At 44.9% G+C, this 19,155-nt stretch overlaps 1 protein-coding gene across 1 annotated transcript; it reads left to right on the forward strand.

Annotated features, from left to right (window-relative positions):
- Nucleotides 1-113: 113 nt before the first annotated feature.
- On the forward strand, nucleotides 114-15,343 carry LOC133361981 (condensin-2 complex subunit G2-like; the record flags this gene model as incomplete). Its single annotated transcript, XM_061580955.1, has 16 exons — nucleotides 114-175; nucleotides 1,560-1,739; nucleotides 3,481-3,633; nucleotides 4,911-5,133; nucleotides 5,656-5,762; nucleotides 6,205-6,390; nucleotides 6,681-6,751; nucleotides 6,897-7,056; nucleotides 7,701-7,862; nucleotides 8,386-8,502; nucleotides 9,110-9,259; nucleotides 10,634-10,733; nucleotides 11,279-11,586; nucleotides 13,204-13,347; nucleotides 14,143-14,246; nucleotides 15,270-15,343. Coding segments are annotated over 16 exons (2,246 nt in total), but the record flags the coding sequence as incomplete, so codon positions are not given.
- Between the last annotated feature and the right edge of the window lie 3,812 nt (nucleotides 15,344-19,155).

Raw genomic sequence — 19,155 nt, forward strand, 5'->3', positions numbered from 1 at the left:
ATATTCTCCCCATGTAGTGCTCATGCTGAGGGTGTTTGCCTTTGTTTCAGGCCAGCAATAGCGAGATACGGGCCAACGCCACCCTGCTGTTCACGGACGCTTTCCCACTGCAGGACCCTGCATTTGGAGGGAGGAGGCAGATGCGAATCTGCAGAGGCAGTTTGAGGAGCTCTTTGTGAGTGTCATGTGCATCGATCAATGCTTTTTTGTTGTTGGTAGAGTTGGGGATATTTACCACTATATATTGTGCTAGCAGTGCCATGTAGATCGTGAGAGCAGCTCCATTCATTAGCCTTTGCACACACTGGGGTTGATAGTCTCAACAAGGAACAGCCTCAGGAAGGCATTGGCTAGCTCTTGGCCACTTTTACCTGTCTCTTACCCATTGATGAAGTAGTAGAGCCGGGCAGATGAATATGTGGGCTCTCACCCGATAGGTGATTTTTTTTCTTCTACGAAAGGGACTTTGACTGACACAGTTAGATTTGCCGTACATGTGAGCCAGTTAACCACGAGCAGTAACCTGGGCCTTGAACTCAGAATCTCAGAGGAGATGGCCGAGTGTCTCAACATTGGCAATCGGATTTCTAAGCCATTCGTTTGCAATACACATCCATCATTGCCGACAGTGACAGATAATGAGCAAGCTACAGAATTTTGCTGAGTTAATTGTTTTAGGTGAAGAATAAGTCCAAAATAAATATTTGTCGTTATTATATTATTTATATTTTCAGAATATTTATTTAGACCAGAAGAATCTGATTTTACACTAAATTAAAACCTATTAATATATAAAGTAATGCATGTTTTTTCATAACTATTCTATGCACATTGCATGACGGTACAATTGAACTTAATAACGTTCATGTATGCGAATGTATATATGTACTGTCTGTACATGTTATTAAATAGTACTGTATATTAAAGCAGTCTTGCAATGGACTGTACTCTTTACTGCAATGCAACACTTTTGAGTATGGCCACATAAATACATACCCACTAATAAGCACACGGTAGTTTAATCAAGCTGAATACGCTTGTTGGCAAGCAGTTGCCATTTTCATTGCATTGATATTAATTACAAGTGATTTATCTGACTAGGATCCTGACACACTGAGCTGCATTACCAGCAATATTTAGGTAATATTAATTGCTGCATACAGATCATCTGGTCAGTAGAGTTAATGTCTTCTCCAAGAGCAAGCTGTTTGATTGGTACTTGTATTTGCTCACAATATGCTATAGCACAACACTAAATTAGTAGCGATGGGCCCTTGAACATGCAAACCTTTAATATGAAGCACAGATTCCCCGATAGCCTGCCTAATATTATGTTGGAATGAGAAAAATGTTGTTGTCGAATTCAGTATGTTAATGCTGTATTGCAGAGAAGACGGTAATGTTCGATGACTGTAAAGTAGCAGCGAATGTCTGACCATGATCTTGTACCATATAAATTGAACAGACTGAACTATAGGTTATGCAGTGTGATTGTACGTACTGTATATTTTTCTCTCACCAAACCCCTTGTGTTTGCTTGTGCGTGCGTACACACGCAGCGTGTGTTGGATGACCCGTGCCCTCGAGTGCGCTCGAGCGCGGTGCTAGGAGTGTGCCGCCTAACCTCGCGCTACTGGGAGATGATCCCCGGACGCCCGCTCTCCGAGCTACTCACAAAGCTTGTCTCCAGCCTCGCATTCGATGCCTCCTCGGCTGATGTGCGCTGTGCCGTCTACAAGGTCCCCATCTCCATCATGATTGTCATCATCACTACCACCACCATATACATTGTTTAAGGAAGGTGATGATCTGACTGGTTAGTCGTTTTTTTTATCCAGGAAAGAATGTTATGTATTTGTCTAGTAAAGCCTCACTGAATCTCAGGATTAATGAGTGTTTTTCACCAGCGTACCCAAGGAAAACCTACACGTATGAAGGGATAACACTCAAAGCTTTACACAGATGGTTAATCATTTATTTTGTTCTGCTATCTTGGATATCTCACAACCCAGCAGGTTTTGGAGTCCCACAAATCTCTGTGCACTTGTGTCGTAAGTGTGGACATTCATTTTACTATGGTAACAGGGACAGCATAAAAACACTGTGCTCGTCCACTGGACCCTCTGTACAAGCAGTAGACAGTTTCATTCCTATTGTAGCCCAGGAATTTCTGCATGGAATTAGCAAAACAATGGCATCTGATAAAGAGTGCATCCTAAATATTTTACAACCTCATTTGCAATAAGATCATTGTGGGACCCTGTCTTTGCCCATATCCCCAATTGTGAGTCCTACTCAAAATTTATTATGAATAAATAATACATTTATATTTCCTCAAATCTCCCTTAGAAAATATATGTTCTCAGTGAGGTTCCAATGTTTAACCAATTTTGCAATGTATTTTTTACATAATGTATATAAATGTCCTTATACATTGGCATTATATTTGCATGGTGCGGATTATTGTTACTTGTGTGACTGAAAGGAATATTGTCACCTTGATTTTTGAGGGTTGTGGCAGATAATGGTCTTAGCTGTAGCATATTCCATGCAAAAATAAAATTGTTCAGTTGTGTGGTTTTATAATTGTTAATTAGACAAGCACAGTCTATTATGTAATCACAACAGCTGCAGTTTTGTCACAGTAACATTTCTTTCCAGTGGTCTGCAGGGAATACTAACCATGCCTGTCAAGTCTCCATGCTCAAATAACCCAGGAACTCCTTAGCAAGAGTGTTTAGTTATTTGCTGGTGATGGTAACCACATTAAAAAAAAAAAATCGTAATGTGTACACAAAGGTAACATATCCTATTTACAACCTTGTAAACATGTAACAAGCTTAGGGTGACAAAACTAAGACATTGAATTCAGATTCTTTTTTTGTAAGTGTTATCCTGTGTTTAATGTTAAAGAACTGCCTTTGACAGAAAGCGCATTACATTTTCCTCGGCCACTTGGTCTTAAGCATACTGGCCAAGTAAATAATGTGCATGTGATATGTGCCACGCTTGAGTCAGAGGTACAGGTACCCCAAATATCACCAGCCTCTACACATACCTCAAGATTTACCAGCATTATTTCAGACATTTAAGGCCATGAAGGCCTTGTTTGTGTCACCATACAAAGCAGGATAGATCCCTAAATTCAAATTTCTTGTGTGTTTATGACTTAATTTGTGCTTGTGTGTGTGAGATTGCCTATATGGGTGTATGCACATGTGTTTCGGGGATGAGTCATGTACTCATCACGCTATGCTAGTGAACACGGTGTGATACCTATACGCGTATATGAATAGCAGTTGGAATCTTATGTGGTCTGTGTCAAGAATTACTCATAATAGTGACAGCCGAGAGACAGTCAGCCAAATGTAGTGCTTACCTCTTCACTGATTCATGTTGTGAGTTTTTATGTCTGCAAATAGCAATTGTTTCGTCAGTCATGATTTTATGTTTGTGGGTGCATGGTGTTCTCTTTCACAGTCCCTGCCAATTGTTCTCGACAACAAATTGAGTCACCCGTTAATGGAGAAGCTCCTTCCAGAAGCCAGGAATGGGCTACACGATGTAACTGAGAGGGTGCGTGTGGCTTTTGTCGACATGCTGCTTAAGGTCAAGGCTGTGCGAGCGGCTAAGGTATAATGCAGTTTCCTCATGCATTTTCACTTTTATCAACCTCTGTAGTGCTGCTACTCGTATCCATTAGCTGCCTTTGCAAGTATACCGACGAAAACCTTGTTGCTTGTTATCATACTCTTTGTTTTTTTCGGTAAAGTCGCGTAGGTAAAAAATTCAAATAAATGAAAGCACACACTTAAGCGGTGTGCTTTTGCTAAGTGATCCCCACCTGAAGAAGGATGCTTGTGTTGCGCCCGAAACGTCGTGATTTAATTAATATAAATTTTTTACCTACGTGACTTTACCGAAAAAACCAAAGAGTATGAATCCTTCCAGTCACGAAAACTTCAAATCTAGAATGCTTGTTATCTTTTGTGAATAAATATTCCATCCACACTGGCAAGCAGACTGGTTACTAAGAACAAATAGCTCTCTTTCACTTAATTATTAAACCCATTTTGTTCGATATGATGCAATTTTATTTCAAGTTACTGTGATAAAGATAAACTTGATGAAATAATGCTAAAAGTAATTAAATTGTTCCCCAATTTATCCATTTCACATTTGTAATTTTAATGTGTCCTGGGTCCATTGTGAAATAGTTAAGAGGAAAAGGTTTTTTCAAGTGGTAATTAAAGTGACTAAAGTGTGAAAAGTCCATTCAACTTTCAATGCAGACATTATTGTCATATCTAGCTTTTAGCATGTATTAGGGACATTACGATTATCATAACTTTTTTTCATCCACAATAATATTCACGAAACAATACATCAAACCATCGTGACAAAAATATAATGATTATTTCCAGTTCGGAGAATTATAATCATAGTACAAATATTACTTTTTATGGTTTGGACCACACTGGTGAGTGGCCAGAACCAATTCAGATATCACTCACTATGGGTGTTAGCCATTGTCAAAAATCTAAATCAGTCCATTGGGTTCATAGCGCAGCGCGCGATAGCACCATGGCTCCGCCTCTAGAAGGATTATAGCTAATAAATAGACAACAGTCTGTCTATCCACGTAACATTTTTGTTCCATTAACCCTTTTGGATAAAATTGTCTAGCAGCATACATTTTAAGTAGGAATACAAGTCATGATAAAAAAAAGAACAAAATAATGAGTCTACTTATATAATAAGTATGCTTAAATGTTAGTGTAAAGCATTCTGGGAGATGAGTTACGTAATTCAACGGGGGGGGGGGGGGGGTAGCAGGTCTCGCTTTACCTCATTTTCTTCTTGTTAAATTTCCATCCCGTTTGCCCCATTAACCTTTCTGTGACCCGCAGTACTGGAAGATCTGTCCGATGGAGCACCTGTTGGCGCGTCTGGCGATGGACAGCCCCGTAGTGACGCGCCGGCTGGTGCAGCTTCTGGCCAGCTCCTTCCTGCCGGTTGAGCAGCCCGAGGAGACGTGGCGTGAGCGCTGCATCACCCTTGTGCAGATGAACCCCACTGCCACCCGCTGTTTCTATCAACACTTACACAAGTTCGTGTCGCCGACGAATATCGGTAAGGTCTGATGTATTTGCACTATCGTCCACTGTACATGAATTGCTAAAATAAAAAACATTATATACCAATAATTTGCAATTACTCGATTGTAAAAGTAAAATACTGTAATATAATTTTTAAGCAGGTGCTACTGAGTTCCTCACTTCACTTAGATCCAGGTTGTCCAAATGTGTTTCCCTCAGTTCTTATGAGCATTCAATCTCTATGTGATTTGTTACAAAATTATTACCCATGGAGCATCGAGTTTTTGCTCATTGATGCTGCTGGCTGTTGGCTTCCCTGACCCTGTCATCTCAGTCGGCTGCAGTGTGTGCTCCTGAAGGCATGTTAAGTATGAGAGCTGTAATGGAAATGTGATGATTGATGTTGACGGCCTTTTGAGTAAACTAGTGGTGAAGTAAAGTTCTGTATATTTGATGTGGTCCTAAAGTGAGTTGAAATTTAAGTAGGGATTTTTAATGTAATTATCTGCAGTGGCAGTGCAGTTCATGATTTGCTTGTGTGTGCATCCTCCCGCAGCCAAACTGATTTTGCAGCTGTATCACTGCCTGAACACGTGTCTGCCAAAACACAAACGCCAGAATGAAGAGAAAGAAGCCGAGGGAGATGAGAAAGAAAATGAGAGTGTAAGATAAGTGCTGATATGTCCTTGGAAGACTTATAACGATTAAATTAGTCATAATTCGAGGTAATTGTGGAAAAATAGTCCTATTGTGGAAATTATAGTACGTTTTGTAGCTGCATAGGTCGCATGAACCGATTTCATGCAAATATATTGATTCTCACGCAAACTAATAATTGCATGCATATCAGAGAGTAATAATCAATTTTAGTTGATCATTTCATTCATCCTTACACTCCTACTAGTCCTTCCTGAATTGTAATTTGTAAGCCAAATTATTGTGTTCACCTGTTAATTCTGTCATATTACCACACTGTTGTCACGTGGCTCACTCGGCTTTAGTGCTGTAAGTGTTCAGGTAATGTGGGAATTGTGCATCAACACCTGCATCAGCACAGTCTGCACGTGAGCGTCGCATGCTGAACCCTCGAGCATGTGCCTTCCAGCAGGAAGATGATGATGATGAGGACGTACCTCTCGCCAAGGACCTGACGACAGTGGGCAGCTTGCTAGAGGTGGTGGTCATCCTGTGGAGCAGCATTCGCGAAGTGTTACTGGGAAACCCGCGCGTGTATCAGCAGCTCGTGATTAAGTTTTCCGACGTGGTGCCCGGTTACTTCAGAACGTTCAAGGTGATTATGCTGGGCGACATCTTTGAATACAAATTGTAATTATAATTGAGCATGCCAGTCCTCATTCAGATGTCTGCTTTGTCAAGTAGGCTTAAAGGGATAGAACATGGTTACGTTTTTATATTTACCGAGTATATATATAAGTTTTTTTTCATTTACATATGTACATATACATATCCTTTCATCAGAATGACACTGTGTGTTGCCTTCGAGTACTTCAGTGTCAAAAATCTTGCATGTCTCGTGGGTTGAACAACTTGGCTGCTACACTGTTTTCTTCCATAAAATAGAACGAGCGCTGTTACCAGGCACTGGTCATTCTTGCTTCCTACATGCCTCCCAACACCATCCCTACTTTCAGGTGAGGGCTGGTGAAATACTTTAATACTTTTTTTCCAGTTACTTCTCACAGAATACCTCACCAGTTTCAAGCTTTGTGTATGCTCACGGTTCCATCAATCGCTGATCTATCGTTTTTTTGCCTGTGTGGTTGGTGGCGGTGGCAGTGGCAGCGTGTTGTCACGGCTACGTGCCTTTGAACTGGGTGTGGATGACATAGATTTCACACCGTTGCTGGACTGCATGTGCTGCTGGGGCCAGGCGGGTCACATTTTGGAGCTCATTACAGAATGGCTGTCTGCCAATCTGGGCCAAAAATCTCCACAGGTTAGTCTGAGAGATAACAAGGGGGCAAAGATAGAATAACCTTTCAATTGACATTACTTAACAATAAATATTTGTCATGATTATTTTCAACGACTTTTTATTTCAATATTTTTACCATTAGCATTTACAGATACTATTTCATTGACTAAATAGTGTATGTACCCGTCTTTCAAGGATGGTCCCCCCCCACCCCCAATATCCCCCCACCTCTCCACCACTGGGTGTCCCCCCTTGCGTGGGACAATCCCCAGCACCCCCCCTCGCCGCAGCCCTCCCCTCCTACTTAGCCCCCTCTCCGCACAAATGCCCGTGGCCATTAGCTAATCAAAAGGCGCTGAGCAGTGAGTTGACGGCAGCCAATCGGAACGCAAAGACCAAGGAACTATACAGAGCCATGAGTACTTATATAAAATATATTATTATTGCTCAATGAAAAATTATACCACCTCTTTCCATCAGTGTTCTTATTTATGAGTATGACCATCGCAAATAGTGCTGCTTATGTTTCAACTATTACTGCTTCAATCACGAATCTTTCTAACAAAATTCGCGGGTGTAAAAATTGCTTGTGGGATTTAGACTCGCACTGAAATGTTTCATTGTCCGAACTTGACCTGTTCCTATCTGCAACTGTCACCCATCAGACAAGAGTCAACCGAGTGCGGATAAGTGTACCCATGTTGCCAAAGCCCGACCTGGCACTGCAGTACACAGAGTACATGCTCCGCTCACCTGTGTGCTGCGCTTCTGTGCTGGATTCTGGTCACAAGCTGAATGCTCTCACTGAGCTACTGGCCACCTCAAAGGTGCTTACGTGACTCGAACATTCGCACAAATAAATGGGGTAGTACAACGGAATGGGGTTGTATTTCTGTGAATGTCTGCTTTTGATTTATATAACAATTTACAACATTTGGTATTTGTGCCATTCTTATGGTGCAAGACTATCATGAAGGCACTTTGTTTCACAGACTGACATAGTTTGCCAAGAGGGAATGATAGTGCTGTGTTTTACCACAAGTAATTTAGGTGTAGTTTTTTTATTTGTACCAAGATGCAGGCTTATATGGCTGCTATTTTGAATTATGCCATGGGATCTTTAACATTCACTGCGGAGTAAACAGTGCATACACCCGCAGTATTGAACATGGCAGTCACAAATCACTAACCTCTGAAAAAAGCGGCAAATGCGCTACTGCTTGGCCATGTCACCTCTATTTAAGCACTGAAAGGCAACAGAGAGACGGCAAAGCTTTGCGACGCTTATAAGTACAAAGAGCGAGCAAGTGGTTTAATTTGCTGATAATCTCTCCCTGCACTCTTATACAGGACACTCTGCGAGCCTTCCTTAAAAACCCGAAGACGATCGGCGTGGACACTGCGAGTGCGACGGCCTTACGTGTATTCCGGCTGCACTGTCTACTACAGATCCTCATTCACCATAAGGTCAGCATCCCTGTGGAGAAGAGCCTGGGACAAATAGGCGATCCCAATTCCAGCCCATGGTGCATGTCTTCATTTATCAAAGCAGCGTCAATGTGGGATACCACTTAAAAATTGTATTCATCAACCATTTAAATGAATCTTAATATATAAATAAATGCCCTGATTGCTGTGGCCTATTTTAGCGGAGTAATAATTATATTGCCATACTGCACAATAACTTCAATATAAGTCAATGTATAAGCAGTACTTCCACAGTATTGTAATGTAGGTAATTCAAAAGCATTGCATTTACTGAATGACCAGGTAATTTTAAGTAATTACATTGAATGGTAATACCTATCTCGTAATGCAACCCATGATATGATGGACACGATAAATGCAGGTACTTGCCTGCCCTGCTTTGGTGTTGTCAAGTCATGGGTATCATATTGTTTAGAGTGATGAAATGATGATGATGGCCAGTGCGACACAGCACCCAGTTCAATGACAGGGATTTTGCGAGCAATAACTAGTATGGCTGTGTACTTATGTATTGTGTGTGTGTAAGCAGTGTGTAACCCAAAAACCTCTATTATAGTGTGTACATATGTTTGTTTGTATTTGGCAGCACAATGGAGAAGGCCGCGCGATTCAGGCCTCCTTTGAGAGCACAAGCAGCTGGGTGGTGCAGTACGTGCTGTGCGCACTCCAGGCTCCACACGACACTGCTAGCAACAAGGCTGAGGCTCAAGCGAGCTTCGCGCTCGACATTGCAACAGTGAGGAATGCTTAATGAGAATCTGTAGTTTCATTGTTCTTTTTGGTTACAAGTCATTCAGTTTCTTTTGGAGTCGCTTCTGTCGGAATTACATTTATCACCAACTGCCATGTTCAAGCCACTGCCAGATGATAGCTTTTTGTGTTGGCTTTGCTGTCTCAGGGCCTGTTCAGCTCCAATTAATTATATATCTCAATTTCTGCATCTTTTTTTATGCATCATTAAGCAGTGCATAAAATTGTGTGTGAGTGTTATGGATTTAAAACAATTACATATGGAGATTACATTTCTTGGTGACTAGTTGCATATCAGGCCATCAGTGGTTTTTACAAAACAATCATTGATTGAAGGGTTATTTTTGTAAACATTGCATGGCTGTTTGTGTATAGAATTTTATGCTTAATTTCATATACATTGTTACACTTACACAGTTTGGCAAAAAAAATTAAACCCAAGGACATATATATATATCCACATACCGTGTAAACATAAAAAAAAATTTGTTGTCTCATGTGCACACAATAAAGTACGTTTGTTGTTTATTAAATGAATGCCTGCTATATCCGTGAGCTGCCCAGACAGGCACTTTCAGCAGCTATGCATTGCCGTTTATTGCAGGATGTGGACAAGATCGCAATGCGTAATGAATTCCACTAATTTTTGTATTTAAGAAGTGCATCGGTTTTGATATTTGTTTAGCTTGGTTGCATTGGATAAATGATATTAGTTAGCACCAATTTAGGCCCCTATTGTGTAGAACATGAGAAAGTGGTGGGGACAGTCCAATGCCCTATCACCTTTGTCTTACCAGATCAAAAAATTGCATAGATGCTCATATCTGACTGTGTTACATAAGCAATGCCCGGTCCTTGCCACTTCTCTGCATACCCACAAATCAAACCTGGATTGTAAAAATGTTAGCGCAATGAGCTATCCCCTGCACTTGCACTCCCCATATGAAGTGTACATACCTACACACGTATATATACACCCATGGCAAGTGACTTGTGCAGCGAAGTGGCAGTGTTTGACTCATGAGCACACTTCACAGCCACAGCATTCAACATGAATAACACAGGAACATATACTGAATAAATAAACTATGCATTGTTGACACCAGTGTGTGCCTAATGAGCCAGACATCAAAGAAAGCATGTTTCTGTAAGCAACTCGTGTGTTGGCAATAATGAGTCAAGTTTCCTGAGAATTACATGCCGCATGAATGCTGTGTCCTGCATGCTAAGTGTTTTGTCTACTGTATCGCCGTAAAATAATTTCAGCAGCATCGTACGACATTTGCCCCGTGCCCATTCCAACCTCCAACCTCTACTCTTTCAAGCTTTGACCACTGAATCCTGATGTTGTCTTTCACAGGTGTATCTGAAGGCCTGTAAGGACATAGTGCTTGTGGGGCTTGCAGACCCTGACTTTATTGGACATTGCCTGGAATTCACCATCAGTGTGGTGGAAACAGGCAAGAGAGCTCAATAATATTGTATAGCACACAGTTCACTCCTTTCGTAAATTATACATCATGAGGCACCGAAAAAGTATATTGCAACAGTGCCTTTATTGTTTTATCATTTATAGTTTTTATTCTCTGAACACCATACATCTGCACTTATTTTCTGGCACCCATTTTCATAGTTATGTGCCATTGGCATCATGTAATGAGACTAATACATATTCACTTTGAATATTTAGCGAGGAGTGGACGACCCTGTATCAGAGAATGGCTCTTTAAGATATAATAAAATTGCTTCTGAAGTCAAAACGTGACACATTAATTAAAATGAACCCTTTTTAATGATAATCTTGACGTTGTGGCCGAATGGCCTTCTTCAGAAAAGTTCACTGAAGCAGCAACTTGATAACTTACTTCTGAGTCTTGAACAGGCTTCTGATTGTGCTTTCATGAAGTGATTCTGTTTTCATTAATTCATCTTTCGAACAGTTCCTTGTACACCTTGAACACAACAATAATGAACACAACTGTTTAATTCCCACGATTGCTCTCAGATAAAGGAGTGCAGTGCCTGCCACTGGGTTTGCAACTTCTGCAGAGCGTGCTGAGGCACTGCCTGTGCCAGGACCACGAGGACGCGACCGAGGTGCCCGGAGCGAGCGCCGTCGGCAAGAACGCAAAGGCCAGAGTGACACGTGCCCGGAGCAGGGCAGAACCTGTCGTTGATGCTGCCGCACGTAGCGCCATCGCCGCCTCGCAGGAGAAGCTCAGAGAACTCGTGCAGGTTGCTCCGACCGTGTTCCAAAAGCTCCTGCAAATGATGGGCCGCTGTACCCGCAAGCAGGCGGATGTCGCGCAACAGGTACCCCCCTTAACCACAGGGTCAATGTAGTTTTTAATCTCTCGATTAACATTTCTGGCTGTTTGCTAATGATGCGTATTATCTGTGGATGTATGTGCTGTGTGTGGTATATATGTGTATGTAGGGAGTGGTAGTTTAGCGGTTAGTGTGCTGCGCTACAAACCCGGCGACCCAAAATTCGATTCCTGCCCACGACCAACACCAGTGGTAATTATTTGAACCGGTTTTGGGCCTCCCCTAGGTCGACTCAGCCTCCAATGGGTACCTAGTGCATTGTGTAAACATCGCCACGAGGGAGACAGGCGGCCTAGTGTGCTCGCTAATAGCACTTGCCCCAACAGTCTGTTAAAGTTATTCGGGGGATCTATGTCTTTGTATATGTGTATATATTGGGAAAAAAATGGGAATGGAATAGCAAGTGTTGTGTAGGAGGTGACACTCTTGTTAGTACAGTGTTCATTTGAGTTGCGAAGGGATGTGGAAGGCAATTCATATCTGTTTAGTGACATCGCGGGATGTCACTGTGTGAAGCTGGGCAGTGAGAGGCACGGCGTGCGATGTAATGACATCGCTGACACCACTGGAATATGGATGCAGTACCGGCCCTAAGCGGGGCTCGGTGAGCGCTAATTGACAGCGACGGATGGTACCACGCGCTGCGTGCAGTGCCAGCCCCTAGAGGATAGGGTGCGAGGGTGCCGGCCACGGAACGGGGTTGCAAAGGGGCTATGGCACTCTGGTTGACCCCGGAGGACACGTGACCGGAGGTGCCTACCCGGGGACCCCCAAAGGGCGGCTGGGGGGATCACGTGTCTAGTTGGAGATGCTCCTCGAGGATTCGAGAAGGTGGTCGTGGCTAGGGGCGGAGTGAGCCCCGCCACACAGGATATAAACCGTGCCCCCAGTGGGACCGGCTGCTGTTGTTATCCTGAAGACTCTACGTTCTACGCCCTACGTCCAAAGACAAGTCACCAACACGGGGACTTGGACCCAAGCTGGGGTCCCGTCCATCGTAGCTACTGCCAGTGCAGTTATTGTAGTTAGCCTGGTGGACCACCACCATAGGTTGTTATCTGGTGAAGGGGCATTTACCCCTTTGTGTTAGTGTGTTGGTATTAATAAATGTCTTGCCTCCAGGAGTATGGCTGAGTCTCCATCTGTTACTCGTTGAGCTAAGACTAGTGGAACACACTTGTAATTCAGAATTTTGGAGGGAAGAGTTGGTTCATTTCGAAATCATTGAGTGCATGAGAGGCTACTAGGTGGCTAGTAAATGCAAATAGGCTGCTGGCCTATTTGTCCAGATTTTTTAAATCGTTATTCTCTAATGAGTGGGATTGTTTTTCAGTTCTGTGGTTTCCCTTCACATGTATATATTACCAATGAAGACCATAATATAGGTTTTTGGGGTTAGATTGCATAAATATATAAATGTGTCGTTAAATGAAGAATTGGTGTAGCAGCTTAAAGAACTAAGAGTATAGCTTAAAGCAGTACCCTCATGACATGGGTCTCAGTACTTCCCTGAATAAATAAAAAACTAGTGGTATGCATAGTATTCAAGTCGGTTGTCCAGTTTACCACCCTTACCCACATGGGGATGTGTTGGTGTTACAGGTGCTGCTGGAGCTTGGTCCTGCACTTGCAGGATTATTGGCCACCGTATGTCAGTGGAGAGCCTTCCAAGAGAGCCTCTTCCATGATATTGTCTCAATCACAATGTTCGCTGTGGTTGCTGAAACTAAGAACATCATACAAAAGGTATGAGGGATGAAAGGCTGGAGTTGCTCCTTAGGAAGAGTGGCGGACTGAGAGATTGTGTTTATGGACTTTGTCGCTGATTTCTATTAGGTATAGGAGTGTGCCAGAGGTGTGGACTCGAGTCATGTGACTTGGACTCGAGTCAGACTCGAGTCATGAATTTGATGACTTCAGACTCGACTTGGACTTGCATAACAATGACTTTGTCCCACCTCTGGAGTGTGCGTATACCTAATACGTGCGATGAGCAGAGTGCCGCTTTAGTCAGGCGCTGTGGCTCGCTGCAAATTATTGTTGAGAACAGCTGATTGGTAATGCTCACAAATTTTATCATTAGCTGAAAGTTTGGTACTGTTGATGTCTTGGAAGAATTTGATTTTAAAAAATCCATTATAGTGGATGGCTATATTAAAGACCATAAGTCGAATTTCTCTTAGTTTTCAATTTCAGGTAGTACAGTTTTAATGGACAATCACTTGAGATGTTTAATGCAAACAGCTAAAGATAATCAATTCAGGTAATGCTAGCCATACACTGTATGACTTTGTGTACATGTGGGGATACACCAATATGCTGCTTACTATATTTACGGTCTGAGTGTGAGCGTAAACTTTAGAAGAATGCAGGTGCTTATGTACCTTGACATTGTTTCTTTCTCGCTGTGGCATGAGGTTTTTAAATGATCGTTCGACAGGTGAGCATACTGCAGATGTGCACAGGGTGAGACTGGTGATCTCCAAGGCATACGGATTCCCAAACAGTGTTGAGCAGCTCACGTTGTGTGTTGTACTTCAGAACATGGCGGAGAGCACCCCCGTGCTCCTGGAGACGTTGTCCAACATGCCCCCACTTTCTGCCTGCATCCTGGCGACTGTGCTTCGTAACGATAAAATTACCAGGTGCGCAAAAAGAGACCGTCTGTTAACAGTGTCTAGTAGACACATAACAACGTATCCATTGATTATTTATATGTTTTGCATTCAAGGTAAATGTGAAATTAATTATTTTAGTTTCTTATTTACTGCGTGTAACTGGTTTACATGCTTCTTGCAGCCAAGAGGGCACTACATTTATCACAATTGCAATAAAATACTTTCATCCTGAATCTGATTGCACTGATGGGGGGCAAATCATTACATGCATTCACTGGCGAGGTTTAGTTCCTTCTTGGAATTGTAAAAATAGCGGTGACTTGTGTATATGATGAAGTAGATTCGGCATTTCATGGAGCAGGGCTTGGGAAGCAGACCTACTTATTGCAGTGAGGATGGATTGCCTGCACACATTTGATTTTGCTTAAAAAAAATTTTTTTAAGAGTATTATTGTTAGATGTTGACTTTAACCTATATCCCACACTTGATTATTCATAGTATTCAGTCTTGAATTTAAGATCACATTTAGGCTATGTAAAGAATGTAAAATTAACTACACGTACACTGGGAGTAGCTACAACGGACAGGACTCCAGCTTGGGTCCAGGTCCACGTGTTGGGGACTCGACACGGACGTCGAACGTAGATCTTCAGATGACAACGGCAACGCTGAACCCCGGCCCCTCTGGGGACCCGGCTTATGTCCTCACTGGTCGTGGCTGGCTCCGCCCTTGGCCACGACCACTTTCTCGAATCCTCCAGCAGGATCTCGCCCCGACACGTGACCACTCCTAGCCCCCACTTGGGGCCCCTGTGTAGACTTTACCAGTCACGTGTCCTCCGGGGTCAACCAGAGTGCCATGGCCTAACCCCATTCCATGGCTGACACACTCACACCCCATCCTGTAGGGGTCGTCACTGCACGCCGAGCGTGGTGCCACTCAGTGCTATGTCTCAGCGCTCGCTCACTGAGCCTTTCTAGGGCCGGTACTACACCCACATATACGGGGTGTCCGCGATGTGAGTACATCGTACGCCGTGCCTCTCCAGGGCCGGCATTACACAGTGACATCCGCAATGTCACTACACATAATGTGCAATTAACTTTAAGCACATAGTCTATTCTATGGATTCATAAAGATGGTACTTAAGAATCAAGCAGTGCAGGTAAGTGTGAGTTTTTATCCTATCCGAATCTTTTGTTACATAAGTGTGTAACTGGCACTCGTTGTGGTAAGGTTTCTTCCTGAAGTATATTTATGCCTGCAATAGTACAGACACATGGTATGTCACTCGTACTTTTAGCAGAAACACCTGCATGATTGGTCGTACTTACAAAAACAACAAAGCAGAGTGGTTATTAAAAAAACATTCTCACTAGATATGTTCCCAACTCTGGCTATTGTATACCATTCAGGTTAATACATCAATGCATTTATTTTGTACAGAGCACATGTTTTTAATAATCTTCAGTAGATATTGTCTTAATATTTTAATACTGACTTCCATGCAGACCATTATGTATACAACACTGAAAGGCACGTAGGTTCACCACTCCGCTGTGCGGCTCATTGTTATGCATGTTTTCTACCTATTTCATATTTATGCATGTGCGCATGCATGTGCATGTTTGCAATAATCTGTGTTGATTTCCCAATGACAAATTTACAGTGCCCAAAATATTTAAATAAACATTTCTACATAATTGATGGTATCCCATCCTATGTTTACTAATGGGATGAAAAGGTCAAACCCACATTGATCCTTTATTTTTTATGTACATCTTCTAAAATGAATTTTACCATTATAGTACTTGTGTGGTAGAGTTACCCACTCGATGTTCACAAACTGGGAGAGCAAATCGTTAACAAGGTTTTCCCGCTCAAACTAACGGTCAGGGTCTCACAAGCTGTGAGAGCTGACCGTAAACAAGGTTTTCCCGCGCGACCAAACGGTCAGGGTCAGATAGGGTGAATTGGGATCGAAAAGCAGATTGGGAACGACCAATCACAGGGTTCCACAAGGTGGCCGGGGATTGGACAACCCGGCCACGAACAAGTATAAAGCCAGAGCGCTCAGAGCTCCCGGGGAGTTCGACTACACGAAGACCCAAGACGGCGGAAGAAGCCTAGGACCCTGGACCAAGCCCTCCAGCCCTTATAAGGGCTAGGGTTCAGAGTAACCAATGGTCGGGGAGACATCTCCCTAGGTCCAGTCAGAGGACACTGAAAGAGCGGGATATTAAGTAGCCTGTAGGGTACGGGGGCTTGTACGTTCTGAGTGCATAGGGACTGTGTTAATAAGACGAATAAAAGTGTGTGCTACAAAAGACGTTGAAGAGTCCGTCTGTACAACACTACATTGGCGTCAGAAGATGGAAACAAGACGAATGAACCGCACGCAAAGTCCCGATGATGCAAGCTCTGACTCACCTGTGGGTGCTGCGGGCGGCGCTGAAGATGTTGGCGTGTTGCCAGCCGCCCCACCACCAGCTGTGCAGCCGATCGCCGCGAGCGACGGCACCCAGGCTGCTCACGCACGCCTCGCCCAGCTGCTGCATGCTGCAGCAGCCATCCTGGAGCAACTTAACCTGGGGGCTGCGGGCGGAGAGGATCGGTCGACAGCGAATGTCCCCGCCATCGCAAACCCGGAAGAGAACGTCCTTCCCGCCGATGGGTCACGTGGGGGCGGAAGCCAAGTGCATGCTGGTACCTCCGGGGGCCAATCACGACACACTGCATCATCAGAGAGCGACGCTGCCTCTGCTGGACCCTCCAGCAACACCGCGTCATCATGGCTGCAACGCCGTACAGTACATGTTGCCGACCAAGCCATCGCTGCGTTCGGGACCGAGTCCGAGCTTGACGAAGACGACGACACAGCTGCTCTACAGCAGCGACTGCCTGTCTTTCGCGAATTCTCGTCCACAGGGGGCGACTGGGCAGCATTTCAACGTCGCTTCCTCAGCCACCAGGAGATGGTGGGCTGGTCGGATGCACAAGCACTTCGTGCATTGCCAGCCACCTTGGACGATGACTCTCTCGCTGCACTCATCTCCATTCCCAAGCGACAAAGGGCGACACTACAAGCAGCACTTCAGCGGCTGTCTGATGTCTACGGACCTCCTTCCACCACACGCCACCAGTTCTACGAGAGACGGTGCAAGCCAAGGGAGTCGCCATTGGCGTTCCGCACCGCGCTACTCGCCATGGCAAGAGCGGCTTACCCCCGCATGGACGATGAGGCTATCGACGCACTCGTCCTTCAGAAGCTGCTGGAGATGGCGAGGAGGCTGCGCCTTGTCATCCAGGCCGTGGATGACGAGGACATGTGCTCACTGTGAGCTGCCCGGAGCATTCATGCTCACTTAATGCTGGACCAGGACGAGACCATCACCGCTTCGGCTACGACATCGGTGCCTGCCAGCAGGGACAACGCTCGCTCTCCTGATCGAGTCTTCTCGACGTTCAGCGCGACGCCCCAGCGATCACCAGATCGCACCAGTCGCCGCAACGACTGGGAGCGGGGACGGCCCTTCCCCCGCAGCGACGCGACGTGTTTCAACTGTGGCCGCCGAGGCCACTTCTCTCCCGACTGCCGTGCACCTCGCCGCCGCTCCGCCGGATCCCGAGACCGGGACTACAGAGCTTCCAGAGCAGCGCAGCATGACCAGGCAAGTCGCGGCACCCCACACGCTCGGTCCTCATACACACCACAACACACCATTGACTTCGCTCGGAACACGGCGTATGATGCGCGGCGTTTGGCCGACTTTTCGCGACCACTGCGACCCGGGCAGTGGTCAGAGCTGGCCCATAGAGTGGTTGCAGCGACGGCGGGTTCCTCGGTGGTCGTTGGTTCGATCGAGGGGGTAGAGGTGCGCGTGCTTGTCGATACCGGTGCATCAGCCACTATCATCTCTGAGTTGATTTACAATATACTGCCCGTGCGATGTCGATCTTTGGAAAAGGTTTCCGTTCCGTTTTTTCGCTGCAAATGGAAGTTCCCTGGGGATTCTCGGCCAAATTCGGGCGCAAATTGCCATTGGAGATATTAAATTGGCCGGCCCTGTTTTTGTGTCTTCTTCCCTTGCGGTGCCGTGCCTTCTGGGAACTGATTTTCTTGCCAAAATGCCCATTAAAATCCTTATCGATCAGGGATGTATTGAACTTCCCTCGGGCCGCCGGATGGCATTTTTACCCACGGCCACGCATTCACGGACGGAAAATGGTTCCGTACAGGCTTTTGCGGCTTGCCATGTACGCATTCCGCCAGGGGCACAAATGCTCGTACCCTTACGGTTAAAGAAACCGCTCGCTCCCACCGCCTCGGTAAATGGCATTTTATTGGGATCTTCCAACACAGCAGTTAACAGCCTTTCGTTGGTGGCCGCACAGACTCTTGTAGCGGGCGACAGGGAGCCATTTATACAAGTTTTGAATGTCGGTCTGTCAGACACCGTCATTCCACAGGGGACAGTGCTCGCTCATGCGACAGTGGCGCCCCTGGGGACCGGGGTTGTCGGACACGTAGCGAACAGTCAGCAGCCTCGCCCTCAACGTTGATGAGGGATGGATTGACGCTCTCTGCGCGGATGCCGGCGATTTATCCGGGTCACAGCAGAGTAAATTGCGGGCTCTTTTGCGGGAATTCTCGGATGTGTTCAGCAAATCACAATTTGATATTGGCTGCACCAAGCTGCTGCGTCACCACATTGACACTGGTGACGCTGCCCCAATCCGCCAAAACCCGTTTCGGCTCAGCCCTGCGGAGAAACAGCATGTTAAATGGGCAGTTGACGACATGCTGGCGGCTGATATCATTTCTCCTTCCAACAGCCCCTGGAGTGCCCCGATAGTGCTGGTCAAAAAGCACGATGGCAGTCTTCGATTCTGTGTAGATTTTCGGCGCCTATGTAAAGTAGTCACTTGGCGGG

This window comes from Lethenteron reissneri, unplaced genomic scaffold, assembly GCF_015708825.2.
Source record: "Lethenteron reissneri isolate LAM-NWPU_2019-01 unplaced genomic scaffold, ASM1570882v1 scaffold_1318, whole genome shotgun sequence".
NCBI lineage: Eukaryota > Metazoa > Chordata > Hyperoartia > Petromyzontiformes > Petromyzontidae > Lethenteron > Lethenteron reissneri.